Raw genomic sequence first — 15167 nt, 5'->3', positions numbered from 1 at the left:
AGATGGGAAAAGTAGGACAATAAAGCATGCCTCAATATTTACAACTGATTTTTGAGTTCACATTTAATTAATAAAATATCACCGGACTTCTCCATCAACGATGCAATACCGGTAACATGTTCCACATCGAGGGCCTCCACATATCTGGTAATTCAGAAATTCCTTTGTATGATATTTACGTATATACATTTAACATAATGAAGGTACCAGATGTTGATACACAATATGATAAGATGTTTGACAATCAAATCTTTAATGTTGCAACTAAAAGAGGGGCGAAAAATACCAGAGGGACATTTTAACTCATAGATCGAAAATAAACCGACAAATTGAAATTAAACCAAGTGCAGGCGCCCTGGTTGACGGACTCCCATATGACCGAAACATAAGTTAAGTGTACAGTTTCGTTTCCACATTTGACCTTTAAAGTGTGGGAATCGATTACAACAAAATAGTAGAATTAACTCTCGAATCTATAAAAGAGTTTTTTTTTATATTTCTTACACACGTTCGATCGATGTTTGTCATGTGACTGCAGTATTGGATTTCATTTAGTTGATACATACTCAAAACATGTAGTGATGTAGGAACAAATAAGTGTTTAAATAATCCACCATGTTAAACAGTTCATTGATTGGAACGATAAGTGAATCACACACTTGATAATTATAGTTTGAATTATATATTTAGACTGGATTTTCCTAAGTGCAGTTTCTTGTTATTACATATGATAAGTAAGTAATCTTTTCATCTCTTTAGTTTGTAAATCATTTTTTGTTTAAAACACAGGTGTGTGATAAAGTAAATATAAAAACAAACAAAACGTTTAAAGTCGGATGACATCTAAATGTCATTATTATGTCGTTTATTTTTAGATTACAAGACTTTAAGCACACACATATCACGTAAGTATTATCTTTCTCTATGCACATTTATGTAGATTAATCTACTATTTTATAAAAATAAAACAAAAGTCGAAGGATAAAACGTCAGTGAAAAAAAATTAATTCTATAACTTATGTATCGAACTCTGCTTGTATATAATGAATGCCTAAGGAGAAGTAGGCGTAAGGGTTTTCAAAACTTTCCCGTAGCCATTAATCCTTTGTTTCTTTGTGAAAGGGGCATTACCTACGCGATATAAAAAAAGTAAAATAAAATATGTTTATCTTTAATGGTAATGAGATAATGAAATGACAATTCGTTTTAAGCAGGGAGTTAATTTGGTTTAAGTTTGTCAAAATAAGGTAAGAAACTTCGATGATGAATTGTTAACTTGCAAGTGAATAATTTTGACATCATTGAATCCGTATTTATGTGACCCTCAATTTAACCCCTTAGCTGGAGATTTTTTACGTGTTCAGTCATCAAAAGGAAAAGAATCGAAAGTGAAACAAAGGTGAACCATTTCGTTGACTGATTTGATCCACAAAAAACATTCTCATGCAGGTAAAAACGAAGTTTAAATTATTTCTTCAACCTACAACATAAAATCAAACAGACCTAGAAAATCCAATTACACGTGACGGAATCAATTCATATTTATGTTAATGTTTATATCGGGTAATGAGACTGTCGGTAGTCTTCAAAGGTCATCTCGATGGTTAACAAGATGGCAAATAGAGTAAAGTGCACACGAAATGCTGATATATATTATCGACTCTATGCATTTTGAATTGTTTATTTCAGATTTATTGTAATTTGGATAAACGTTTTAGTTTGTTATAAATAAAAAATGAGACTTTATGTTAAATCGGTAAACACGACTTTGACAACACATTTCCTTTCAAACGACAACTAATTCTTCGAAATACAATGGTTTTTCTTCAACTTGGCAAAAGTCAGTATTTGCTATACAATTAATCTTTCAGTGCTTTAAACTAGTTCATTAACTACTTTCAAAATAATTTTTTAATAAGATATATGAAAATAGTGGAATTAATTATTTTTGGAGTGTAAATAATTCTTTGAATGTTTTAGATACATTACGGGATTTTGATGTTTTTTAGTTTTGACTTTTCAACTCTCTTTACAATACACATTCATATAATCTAATCAAACAAAAGTTTAACTATTTAATTTAATGTTCGTTTGGTCTTTCTGAATGCAAATATATCTGCTGCAACTCATTTAAGTCATCTTCTCTCATGAGAAAGAATGATACTCTAGATATACTTACTGACTGTGTACTAAGATGATTGAAATTGTTTATTTTCTACTAGTTAATATAAATGTAGATTTCACAGTTAATGACCAAACTCATTTTTTCAAACTAAACAAAATGTTATGCGAATCAAATCAGAGAGAGAAATTTAGTCTTCATTTTTTTCTGTGTTTATGATAAAAAATCTCTTGAAGACATGCAGGAAACAAAATGTATTTGTGTGAAATAAAAACTTGAAGGTTGGCAGTCTGTTAAAAAAACATTTTAAATACATTGATAACAAGTTATGATTAAAGCAAGTGTTTATAATATGACATTATCAGATCCTCAGAGTATACAAACATAAAGCTGTGATGATGTGCGCTTAGCAAGGTTAACAATCTCTTCACCAACGTTTCCATCCAGACATTATTCAAATGATTCATTATTATTGTCAATGTTTAGAGTAATAATTTTATTTACTTAGCTCACTGACTTTCTTTCTTCTATTTTGTTTAAGGCCTATCTCTATTCCTCCTACTATTCCGCCAATCCCTAAACAAAGCTTACTTACATAAGCAACACGACGTGGCTCGATATTTTAACCTCCCGTCATTATATTATTGTGCTGTGGTCATGTTCTGTATTCTGGTCATTCATTTTTGCTGATATGCTTTGTCTAAAGATTTTCTATATGCCATTTAATTATTCTTTGTTGACATAGTTGTTTATTTAGAAGTGATAAAGATACTTACAAAATGCTGACTGATCTTCGGTTATTGAACCTTTTCTATACATTGATAGAACAAAACAAAGTTAATTTAAAAAATACGACAGTTGCATATATCAGGGCGAAATGACTAAAATAACAATCCATAGAGACTGAATACAAAAGCTGAGCATAGCGAGTCCTATGAAAATAGGGACGAAAGCTGATGATTAATACGAAAAATTCGTTCTTGCCTCACCAGTTTAGCCCGCCGTTTTTCTTAAATTTTGTTTTGGTAACAAGAATCAAAAACATATTTTAACATTTAATTTTTTTTTTCTTTTTAACACTTCAATTCGGTTAATATCGTTCGTCATTCCCTTCTGCGTTATTGAATTAAAATCAAAAGAACATTGAGATAAAACCGACTATAAATATAGAACTAATTTGCAGAACATCAAGTTGCAAATAATTCATGCATCTTCATGCCAATCATAAAGCTGATAATATTGAAAGAATTTTTGACACGAGATTAAAGAAAATTTTCTCATTGCAGGTTATTTAAAGCAAGTTGAAACTGACTATGGAGCTTGGTGGTATAGACTTGAATATCAGCACAAGTATCATGAAAAACAGCAGTAATATAACGTATGGAACAACTAGATTGGATTATTATGGTGTAAAAATTACCGCTGTGTTTAGTGTGTGGTTAATACTGATTATTATATTTGCCGTCATAGGAAATATGATGGTCATGATAGCGATCATACGGGATAAAGACGTGCAGCGGAAGGATAACGGCACCAACTTATTTCTTTTCAATCTTGCATTATCTGATGTGATGACAGCAATATGTGTTGCTCCTGTTTCGCTTTATACTCTTATTCACGAGGGATGGCATTTTGGAACTTTATTTTGTAACTTGAATCTTATTCTTAACGTGATATTTTTGTTTACTTCTATTCATAGTTTGATGTATATGAGTATTCATAAATATTTATCTGTAAAACGGTTATCAGAATGTGATAAAAGACCTGTCAACCGAAGTGTTTGCTATGGTATGATTGCAGGATCATGGATATGGGGAGTGTTTTTTGCCCTCCTCACAACATTTGTTTTAACTGAAGCTGAATATAAAGTTAAAACAACACAATGTGGTCCGAAATATCCGATTTTTGAAACTAAATCTGTAGTCCTGTCTTTGGGCAATTTATTATTAAACATAGTGCTTCCATTTATAGTTATGCTCGTTATGTACTTGAAGATATTCTATATAATAAGAGGTACTGCAGACTTTAGACGTCAGTCTTCCCGTCGTGATTCTAGCTTAAAAAGGACGGATGGTGAGAAAGCTGCAATAAATACCCTTGTTATTGTCTTAGCGTGTTTCATAATATGTTGGCTCCCATACTTGTTCTACACCAACTATGTATTCTTCACTCCGGATAGGGATTCTATTCCAGCCTTCCTAAATCCATTGGTAAGTTAAATCAAAATAACTTCTTCTATTCAATTTCACGGTAGATGTTGATAGAAGTATTATCAGGGTGTCAATTAAGAACAACACTTTATCTAGAATATAATCATTCATAGAAATGTGTCGTAAGTAAGTAAGTAAGTTCGTAATTTATTCCACAGAGAAACGTTAAAAAAAATAATAAATATTACAGATAAGTCATAAATAAAGGAAACGTTGTGTATTCAATTGCCTTTGATTGGTTAGTAACAAGTTGAACGATTTTTATATTCTTGCATTTCTTGTTTCAGGCTTATTATTTTGGATTTACAAACAGCGCCTGCAATCCCGTTATTTATGCATTTCGGTTTCCTGATTTTAAAAGAGGCTACTTAGAAATTCTGCAAAAGTTTACCTGCTCTAGTCGGAGTAGAGGTAAGTTTTACAGCCAAGATTAGAATCAACGATAAAAGATATTTTCTTTATAAAGTAAACTATCGAAACAGAAGGATTTGCAACAGACAACAATAAGAAATAGGACAAGCTACTTATATAATATAAATTACAAAAATACCAACTAATGTATGGATAAAATAATCCACAGTTTCTATACTTTTCCACAAAAGTATACTTAACTCAGTAAGTCATGATATAAATGTTTTGTGACAAGAGCTACTTGCCTTTAAATTGTTTTAAAATGTATAATGTCAGGTGGTGTTGACCTATTTAATGTAATATATACATTAAGTACACACAATGAACGAAGTATTTGGTGTTTTAGTTTATAACAATGATACTCTTATCTGATGACAGATCTAAATTAAACTGTATCTTGTTCTATAGAGATATTTAAATACCCTTATTTATATAGAAGTAATTAATCTTTTTCTCTTCATTTTTAGCATTTGAATGCGTACAGAAGACAGATGCCAATCTCAAAGAGAGAATTGACCTAATAGAAAATAACGCAGACAAAACAAATATATCAAAGGATAATATACAATAATGGAGACCTTAGGGAATTATGTCATTGGTTAGTGTGATCCTTGATAAAGTAACATGACAAATAAATACTTTGTTGTAATTGTGTAACAATAATATTCTACTACATTGGTTATATTTGCCTCCTAGATGGTATCTCGGGATATAGATTCTTTACAGGAGGAGTCTTTAGTTGTGTTTTACGCTTTTACGCTTTGATATATAAAAATGTCCATACGGAAAGGCGTTCTTTATTTGTTCGATACTTTGTAAAGGAAAAAGGAAAAAAACAACACCAAACTCCAAGGAAACGGCAAAATTAGCTAGCTAAACCTCTCACTGTAAATTCCATTATATTGAAAACAATGTGTGAATAAAACAAACTGACCTATTTGGTACAATTGTCAAAAATTGAGATCAGCAGTCAACATTGTGATATAATCTTAATCACTATAAATGCAAATAACCTTTTTCAACAAAGAAAAAAAAAATGGTTTAAAGACATCCTATAAAAAAGGTTTATAAGCAAAAATGAAAGAAAAAGATGCAAAAATGATCTTAGCACAATATCACAATGTCCGGATGTATTAATACTGAGCCATCACGTCAAAAGTATATTACTAAAGGTGAACAACACAGTAAAGGATAATAATGTCAATAAAAAGAATACTATATTATGTAATTGAGACGATTAACAACGTCAGTACCTAGAATCGATACTTAAAGAACATCATATGTATTATTTGTGAAGTTGATAAAAAATATTTTTCAACACGGTCTTGGTATTTTCCGACGATGTTTTTAGAAAAAGGACGACTAGTTCTTTGACATTACCCTAGTTCATCAAGTTTTTGCTGGTGAAGTTTTCTAAATTCTAAGCAGCAGATGGTAGATCTTGAATACCGATTGAGTTGGGAGATGTGAATGCACCATTTCAATAACTTCGAAATTCCACAATCCTCATCCCGATGAACTCACTTTGCAGACATTGCCTTTAACGTTTATTGTAAAATATATGTGAGATTAGCTCGCTCGGATAATCCTAAAGATCCACTGTAAGATACTTTGTGATTAAAAAAATTAAAGTCACAAAACTATAAATCAAATCAAATCAAATACTTTTATTGGTGTAAATTTCAATACAGGATTGAATAACTTTTACAAAATGCAAATACTAAAACAAATAACATTTACAAAATGCAAATACTAAAAAAAAACTCAAATATACAGAGACATATTTTCTCAATGATAAGAGTCACATATTTTTATATCTGTATTGCGTGGAGGTGTTATTCATACTATATTATAAGTTCAAGCTAATACAATAAGCTTAAAAACTACAACAGTTCTTAACAACATTATGTTTGCTTTAAATAAATTATCGAATCATACTAATTGCTTATTCCAGCTACACATACAGTACTAATGCCAGTATCATTACTTTTTTAAAATGAAACTAAATTTATCTTGTTCAGGCATATTAACAAAAGATGGAACTATATCACTTAAATTACAAAAGAGTATATTTCTGTGTCCTCAATGCTCTTTACCTTTGTACTACTTTTGGCTTTTTAACTATTTTGATACGAGCGTCACTGATGAGTCTTATGTAGACGAAACGCGCGTCTGGCGTATCAAATTATGATCCTGGTATCTTTAATAACTATCTATTAGATTCATTTTTGTCATGACAAAGTTCAATTTTGTGTTTATTTTTGTGTAGACAAAATTGAGTTTTGTTAAACAGAAGTGAATATTTAACACAAAAGTCAATTTTGTGTCACAAAATTCATTTTTGTCACAAAAGTCAATTTTGTGTCAGTAAAGTTTAATTTTGTATGCAAATAAGTTTATATTTGCATACCTATTTGACAAAATTGAATTTTGTCAAATAGGTATTTTGTCATCACAAAATTGAAGTCCTCGTAACACAAGTCTGTATCACATAGTTTTGTAAGAAAAAAGATTTTGTTATGACAGAATTAACTTTTGTACAAAACCACAAGAGTCCCATTCGGCGCCCCGTATGAGGATCCAAAATTCCAAAAACGTGTGCCAAATACGGCTACGGTAATCTATGTCTGGGATAAGAAAATTCTTAGTTTTTTGAAAAATTCTAAGTTTTGATAACAGGAAATTTATAAAAATGACCACATTATTGATATTACATAATACATACTTAAACAAATACATAACATATCAGAAATATCAATTTCAAAAGCTTTCAATTAAGATTATCAAACAGAATTGTTTAATGTAACAAATGCACATGTTATATCAAATAATTATAGAATATTATGTTATGCAACAGTGCAATTAGACTGAATCGTATGTAGCAATATGGTGAAACACGTAAAAGATAAGATATATCTACTACCGAATAAAAATACTTTAAAAATTACCCTAGTTATTCATTCCAAACGTTTGCAATAAACATTTCCCGACCATTCGCGAAAGATAAAAAAAAAACAAAAAAAACTCGTCATTATAATATTTTTTTAATCAGCTTGCACACCATTTTTAACTTCGAGAAATTTGGTGTTCACGGCTAGAACGGTAATCTTCGAAATAGTTATTATACTTATTATTAAATTATGGAAATTCAGATTAAGGGAGTTTATACAGTGATAGACTGACAATAAATCATGCGAGTGGGCAATATATTTTGTTTCGCCAGGTCTACATCTAATTAAAGTATTATTCATGAATTATTAATTAAATTCCTCAATTACATGTGAATTACATGCTGCCGATTTTAAGCTCACACATAAGAAAAACAAAAATCGTTAATTAAATGCAGACAATATTCAATGTAAATAGGTCATGAAAATAAGACAAGTCATAACAATGCAATGCTTTATAAACGTATAAAAAATATTCCGCGCTCATATAACGAATTCCTGGAAGTCATGTAACGTATTCCTGGATGTGAATATCAATATGACTCAAAGACAAAATGTTTATTGGAGAGACCAATTGAAAACCATACGTAATAATGAGGTGTAACACTTTGTAACCTTTGTGTAAAATTCAATGAATGAAGTAAATAGAAAATGAGTTTATTTACAACCACTGCTGGTTGAGTTTTTATAATATAAATCAACTGTTTACACAACTTTGAATTTTTGAAATAAGGCTTTTCTATCACAGGAGCAGATAACTTTAAATTTGTATTTGGCAAAACCTTTAAGAATGTTTAGTCCTCAATGCTCTTCAACTTGGTACTTTTTTGACATTTTTAAGTTTTTCAGATTCATTGATGAGTCTTTTATAAACGAAATACGCGTCTGGCGCAAATACAAAATCTTAATATAAGTATCTATGACACTGCATTACTTCTTTTTCTGTGTTTGATAGTCATAATAAGATTATTCGTCGCATAGCAAGTACCCAACCAATAGATAATCGATATGGGAGATGAAATGCTGATCTTTTTTCAAAAAATACTGGTCTTTCTAACATTCAACTCCTATGATAAAATAACAACAGATAGAAACACTCCAATATCTTTACGTTTGTTAGTACCATCTGGTTATACATGTATAATTATTATGCTGTTTCAATTCAATTTTTCATGTAATAAAATACATTAAATCAGGTTTCTGAGTTGTAACACTGTTTGGGAAAAACCAGATTTATTATCAAAATGCACGCCATATATGTTAAGATGGCAAATTATGTAACCTACGTTACAACCTAACATCAATATTAACAATTGCTTAGTTTTTATTTCCATGAAAAAATTTATCAATCAAACTTGTGAAAACAAAACATTTTTGACATGTATTGTTTGAACGAGGCTTTACAGAAGGAATTGTTCATCATTGCTGTAAATATGCAAGTTAACGTTTGCATGCATATATGCAATATTACGTACCGGTATATCATATTATAAACAAGAATGTGTCCATAGTACACGGATGCCCCACTCGCACTATAATTTTCCATGTTCAGTGGACCGTGAAATTGGGGTCAAAACTTTAATTTGGAATTAAAATTAGAAAGATCATATCATAGGGAACATGTGTACTAAGTTTCAAGTAGTTGTGACTCTAACTTCATCAAAAACTACCTTGACCAAAAACTTTAACCTGAACTTCGCACTTTCATTTTCTATGTTCAGTTGACCATGAAATTGGGTCAAAACTATAATTTGGCATTAAAATTAGAAAGGTCATATCATGGGGAACATGTGTACTAAGTTTCAAGTGGATTGGACTTCAACTTCATCAAAAACTACCTTAACCAAAAACTTTAACCTGAAGTCGGACGAACGAACGAACGAACGAACGAACGAACGGACGAACGGACGAACGGAGGCACAGACCAGAAAACATAATGCCCCTCTACTATCGTAGGTGGGGCATAATGACATACTATGACGACAAACCATGATCTTCCCGTAGTCTTCTCTTCTTTTTCAACACGTGTTCTATCATCGAGAGTCCTGTTATACTCTGATATCTGTCGCTTAATATAAACCTATAGAAAGACCGGGTGTTGAAATATAGGCGAAAGATACTAAATGTTTATTTAAACTCATAAATCGAAAAAAAAAAGACCATGGCAAAAAAGGAAAATGCCTAAAAAAAACCTAAAAAAAACCAAAACTAAATAAAACACAACACAGACAACTATAGACAAATCTGGTCAATTAGAATGGTTCATCAATTGGTATGTTGTTTATATGATAATTTTCTCTATCTGACCGTGATATCTGCTGCTTAATATAAACCTATAGAAAGACCAGGAGTTGAAATATAGGTGAAAGATACTAAATGTTTATTTAAACTCATAAATAGAAAAACAAAAGAAAAAAAAAGACCATGGCAAAAAAGGAAAATGCCTAAAAAAAACCTAAAAAAACCAACTAAAATAAATAAAACACAACACAGACAACTATAGACAAATCTGGTCAATTAAAATGGTTCATCAATTGGTATGTTGTTTATATGACAATTTGCTCTATCTGACCGTGATATCTGCTGCTTAATATAAACCTATAGAAAGACCAGGTGTTGAAATAAAGGCGAAAGATACTAAATGTTTATTTAAACTCATAAATCGAAAAAAAAAAAAAAAAAAAAAAGACCATGGCAAAAAAGGAAAATGCCTAAAATAAAATAAATAAAATAAAATAAATAAAACACAACACAGACAACTATAGACAAATCTACAAAAACCCTACGAATACTGGGTTTAATATCAGATGCTTCGGAAAGGTGAGCAGATATTGCATCACATTGTTTTATTACTCATGTAAGTAAAAAGCCGGTCATAAGTCAAAATCGATAGGTCATAAATCAGAGAAAAGAGGAGGCCGGGATTTTGGTTACGACGATTGGAAATTAGAACTCTTAGTTTAAAGCTTTCTTGTGAGCAGCAATCATATATCAAGGAAATCATGATAGAAAATGTAACCTCTGAAATATCGTATCAACTGGGAGATATATTCCACATACAGGTGCTGCTAGAATTTTACTACATAGAAATGGAAAGTTCAAAATTTGGAAGCTGAAATAATATCTTTTGTCGTAAAGTTTTGTTATCGTATTAATTACTTGTGTTGCAAAAAATTAAAACAACATTGTGTTCGTCCAAAATGCTTTTCTTAATCATTTGATTTGTATTATTAACCTTTGTAAAAATATTTCAGTTTCCATCTTTATGTTTTTACATGTTCTTCTACTTCAAAATCACTGTCAGGTTTAGCAGATGCACAAATTGGGCTCATGATAGGGGGAAAATATCTATTTTATGTTGAAATACTAGTATATCAAATACTAATGATTACGTAGCGGAAGATTAGAAAAACACTACAAGGGTCAATAATGTTAAAAGGAAAAAAACAAGAACTTAAAGACATTAGAGGGGAAAATAAGAGGGAGTTTACTAAGATCCAAGGCAATATGGATCGCAGAAGGTGAAAAACCTAGTTAATATTTTTGTAATTTAGAATCTAGAAACTTTACGAATAAAATTATCCCTAAAGTAGAAAAGGATGATGGAGAAATGATTAATAATCAAAAAGATATTCTCAAAAAAAATATCAAGAGTTGTACTAAAAAAAAGTATTGTTACAGATAAGATTAATAATTTTGATACTGTTTTTGATAAATGCAATGTTAAAAAATCAACAAATGAGGAGTCAGATAATCTAGAAGGTCCAATCTGTCTACATGAACCATCAAATGTTTTAAAACTATGAAAAATGATAAAGGTCCAGGATCATCAGGTTTTACAGCTGATTTTTTTAAAGGTCCATCTGTTGTAAGATCCATGAATTATGGTTTTGAAAAAGGTCAATTATCTGTAACACAGAGACAAGGTAAAGCAATACGACGGGTGCCACATGTGGAGCACGATCTAATCACCCTTCCGGACCCCCAGTTTTGGGTGGGTTCGTGTTGCTTAGTCTTTAATTTTCTATGTTGTTTCTCCTGTACTATTATTTGTCTATTTGCCTTTTTATTTTCTATCTATGAGTTTGACTGTCCCTCTGGTATCATTCATCCCTCTTTTACATGTCTAGCTAAAGGAGACAAACCACGACAGTTTCTTATAAACTGGAGGCCAATCACTCTTCTAAGTACTTCTAGCAAAATTGCATCAGGGGTTATTGTTAATCGATTTAAACAAATATTGGGAAATTTGATTGATCCTGATCAAACTGGTTTTGTTCTAGGTCAATTTATAGGAGAAAACACAAGATTGTTATATGACTTGATGCAAAATACAGAAGACAAATTCTACCAGGACTTCTCCTATTTGTCGACTTCGAAAAATCTTACGATTCATCATCATGGGATTTTCTACAAGTATTAAAAATTTCAATTTTGGACAATCTATTCGAAATTGGTCGGCAATTTTCTACTCTAATATTAATTCAGCTATGAACCAAGGGGGTAATTTGTCAGATTGTTTTAACATTGACCGGAATTGTAGACAATGTGATCGGCTTTCTGTTTATTTGTGTATATTGTGTGCAACACGGGTTTTTTCCTTATTTGTTTATACTGTGTGCAATACGACTTTCTCCTTATTTGTTTATATTGTGTGCAACAATAAGAAAATAAGAGGCTTAAAATCTGTTAGTATTGAAAATGTATTGTCTCAATTTGCTGTTGATTCTGCTAATTTTTTTAAGTGGATCTGAAAATCTATAAGGGAAAGCAAGACAAACCTTAATTATTTTCGGAAAATCTCAAGTTTAAAAATTAAACCCAGGTTGTATGGATTGGCAGTATGAACTACAGTCAGAATGAACTTTTCATGGGGTAAACATAATTTTTCGTACCTTGGAATAGACTTTGATGTAGATTTATAAAAGATGATACGATTAAATTATGATAAAAAAATATTGGAAATTGAATCTCTTTTAAAGCAATGGAGCAAGAGAAACCTAACTCCTATTAGGCGTATTACAGTGGTTTAAACATTGGCATTACCCAAGCTTATTCACCTGTTTTCATCATTGCAAAATCCGGACACCAGATTTATTCAAAAACTTTATCACTTGTTTTTAAGTTTTATTTTGCAAATACAAGTCGGTAAAGTTAAGAGAGAAACATTAGTGAAAGATTATTTTGAAGGGGGTCAAAAAATTATTAGTTTGAAACCTTTCATAAAATCACTGAAATATACATGGGTTAGAAGGTTGATCAATAATAAAAAAAATGCAGGAAATTCTTGCTTTCTATGGGATTGATTTTGATTTACTAGAAAATACAGGTGTCGAAAATATTGAAAAAAATATGAATGTATGCACAAATCTATTTTGGAAAGATGTTTTGAGTGCCTGGAAAGAAAGTGTTGCTCTAAATATTGAATATACATAGAATTTTTTTTTAATATGCCTTTATGGTTTAATGAGAAAAATTGAAATAGAAAATTACACAGACTGGTATTACAAAGGTGTACACGTTTTAAATGATTTATTAGATGAAGCTGGAGAATTTTTTCCCTGACCAAATTCCAGGAGGTGTATCACATACGTACAAACTTTCTGAAATATTATGACTTAATAAATTGTGTTAAACAGTATTCACAAATTTTGTTAAAATGCTGCATCTCCAATAACGAATTGTTACCCAAGCATTCCTTAATAATATGAAGTTTGTTGTTCAAAAATAATAAAAGGTTCTAAAGATATGTACTTCATATTGAGAAAAATCTTACTGAACCAACAACAAACGAACAAATAAAAAGAAAATTACTCTTCGTACTTTTTGTAATAAACAACCAGAAACCATTATACACTTATTGTGGGAATGTGAAGAAGTACAAATTTTGCAAGAAAATTTGGATACATGGACTTCATCTACAGCACACATAACACTTAACTATAATTGTAAGACTTTTGTATTTGGTATTTTTGATGTATGAAACTGTATTGTACAAAATAAGGTATTGCTCTGTATTAAATATTATATTCATTCAAGTCGATGTTTGAAAATAGTTCCATCACTTCAGGCACCCAAATAAAAGTTGAATAATCTGTACTGTATTGAAAAACTGTAGCTATTTGTAAACAAAGACAAGAACAGTTTGAGAGAGAATGGAATAGCTGGCACTTTCTGTGTTTATACTGTGAACAATCACAAACATACATGAGACTTTTGTTTTTTAAATTTGCTAATGAAACCTATAAATTTGGCTCTTTACTTTCCATCTGTCATGAATCAAATAACATATAATTACAGTTTTATAAAGCAAACCGTGGATGACCAATTCTTCTTTTTTCCCCTAAAAAATTTATTTTATTTATTTATTTTTTTTTTGACAATTTTTGTTTTTTTTAATTTCCTTTCCCAATTTTTTTTTTCTTCTTCAAAATTTTACTATAGAAATAAAACAAAAACATAAACTAATTAGTTTGCAGCAGAAATTTCAAACTGCTCTTAAGAATTATTAATTGTAATAATTGTTAAAATTAACTTAATTATAATTATCTGCATTGTATAAAGAATAATTTATATACCTTTGTATATTATCATGATTATGCATTATAAAAGTGACCTGAGAAAAATATGAGGCAATATTTGCCATGAACTTAAGCTCGTACAATATTATAACCACAGAGGAAAAACAAACTTTGGATTGTAAGATTTGATTTATTGATTTTTAATGTTTTTCGGACACTTGTCAAAACAAGAAAATCAAAGAAGCCAGGTCATTTAATTTCACATTAAGATATACTGATGATCATCTTTCCATTAACAATCAAAACTTTTATTGTACGGTTCCATTAATATATCCCCCAGAACTAGAAATTAAAGAAACATCAGACTTGCCTTCCTCTATCTCATTTTTGAACTTATACCTAGAATTTGACATACATCTGTCATCTAAGTTCCAGAATCTATTACAGACCAGACGATTTAATTTTGAAATTATCAATTTCCCCAACCTTAGCAGCAATATAACAACTTCACCTGTATATGGTCTACACCTTTTTCCACTTATTCGGTATTCAAGAGTATGCAGCAACTACTCAGACTTTGTAAAACGTCACCAGTGACTGAGCAAAGGGTTGATGAACCACGGGTATGTCAAAGAACGTCTCGTCCTTTTTCTAAAAATAATCATTGGAAGGTACCAAGACCTTAACGATAAATAGTTTGTATCAATTGTACCAATAATACACGATGGTCTTGAAGTATAGAATCTAGGTATTGACATTGGTCAACATATTTATAATGTGTTCTACATACTATAGTATTGTTTTATTTGTCTTTGTGAACATTACTTTTACTGTTTAGTCTGTTTTTTCTGGAATTCATTTGAAGATGCCCTGTACTTATACACCTAGTCATTGTGTTATTGTTCTACAACTTTTGTATTCTTGTCTTTCATTTTTGCTGATATGCTTTGCCTAT

At 30.4% G+C, this 15167-nt stretch overlaps 1 protein-coding gene across 2 annotated transcripts; it reads left to right on the top strand.

The window, feature by feature from the left end:
- Positions 1-279: 279 nt before the first annotated feature.
- LOC139513700 (trace amine-associated receptor 1-like) lies at positions 280-5532 on the top strand. 2 transcript variants are annotated; one of them, XM_071302442.1, is made up of 4 exons: positions 280-734; positions 3409-4332; positions 4620-4743; positions 5211-5532. In XM_071302442.1, exons 2-4 carry the CDS (start codon positions 3436-3438, stop codon positions 5312-5314), a joined length of 1125 nt encoding a protein of 374 aa, XP_071158543.1. In that variant the 5' UTR covers positions 280-734; positions 3409-3435; the 3' UTR covers positions 5315-5532. The 2 variants fall into 2 exon arrangements, with proteins under 2 accessions (XP_071158543.1, XP_071158544.1); XM_071302443.1 differs by lacking the exon at positions 280-734 and adding an exon at positions 778-905.
- Positions 5533-15167: the final 9635 nt, after the last annotated feature.

This window comes from Mytilus edulis, chromosome 2 (genome assembly GCF_963676685.1).
Source record: "Mytilus edulis chromosome 2, xbMytEdul2.2, whole genome shotgun sequence".
Classification (NCBI taxonomy): domain Eukaryota; kingdom Metazoa; phylum Mollusca; class Bivalvia; order Mytilida; family Mytilidae; genus Mytilus; species Mytilus edulis.
Note: the sequence above shows the minus strand (reverse complement) of the source record. Positions and strands in the feature narration are given on the sequence as shown.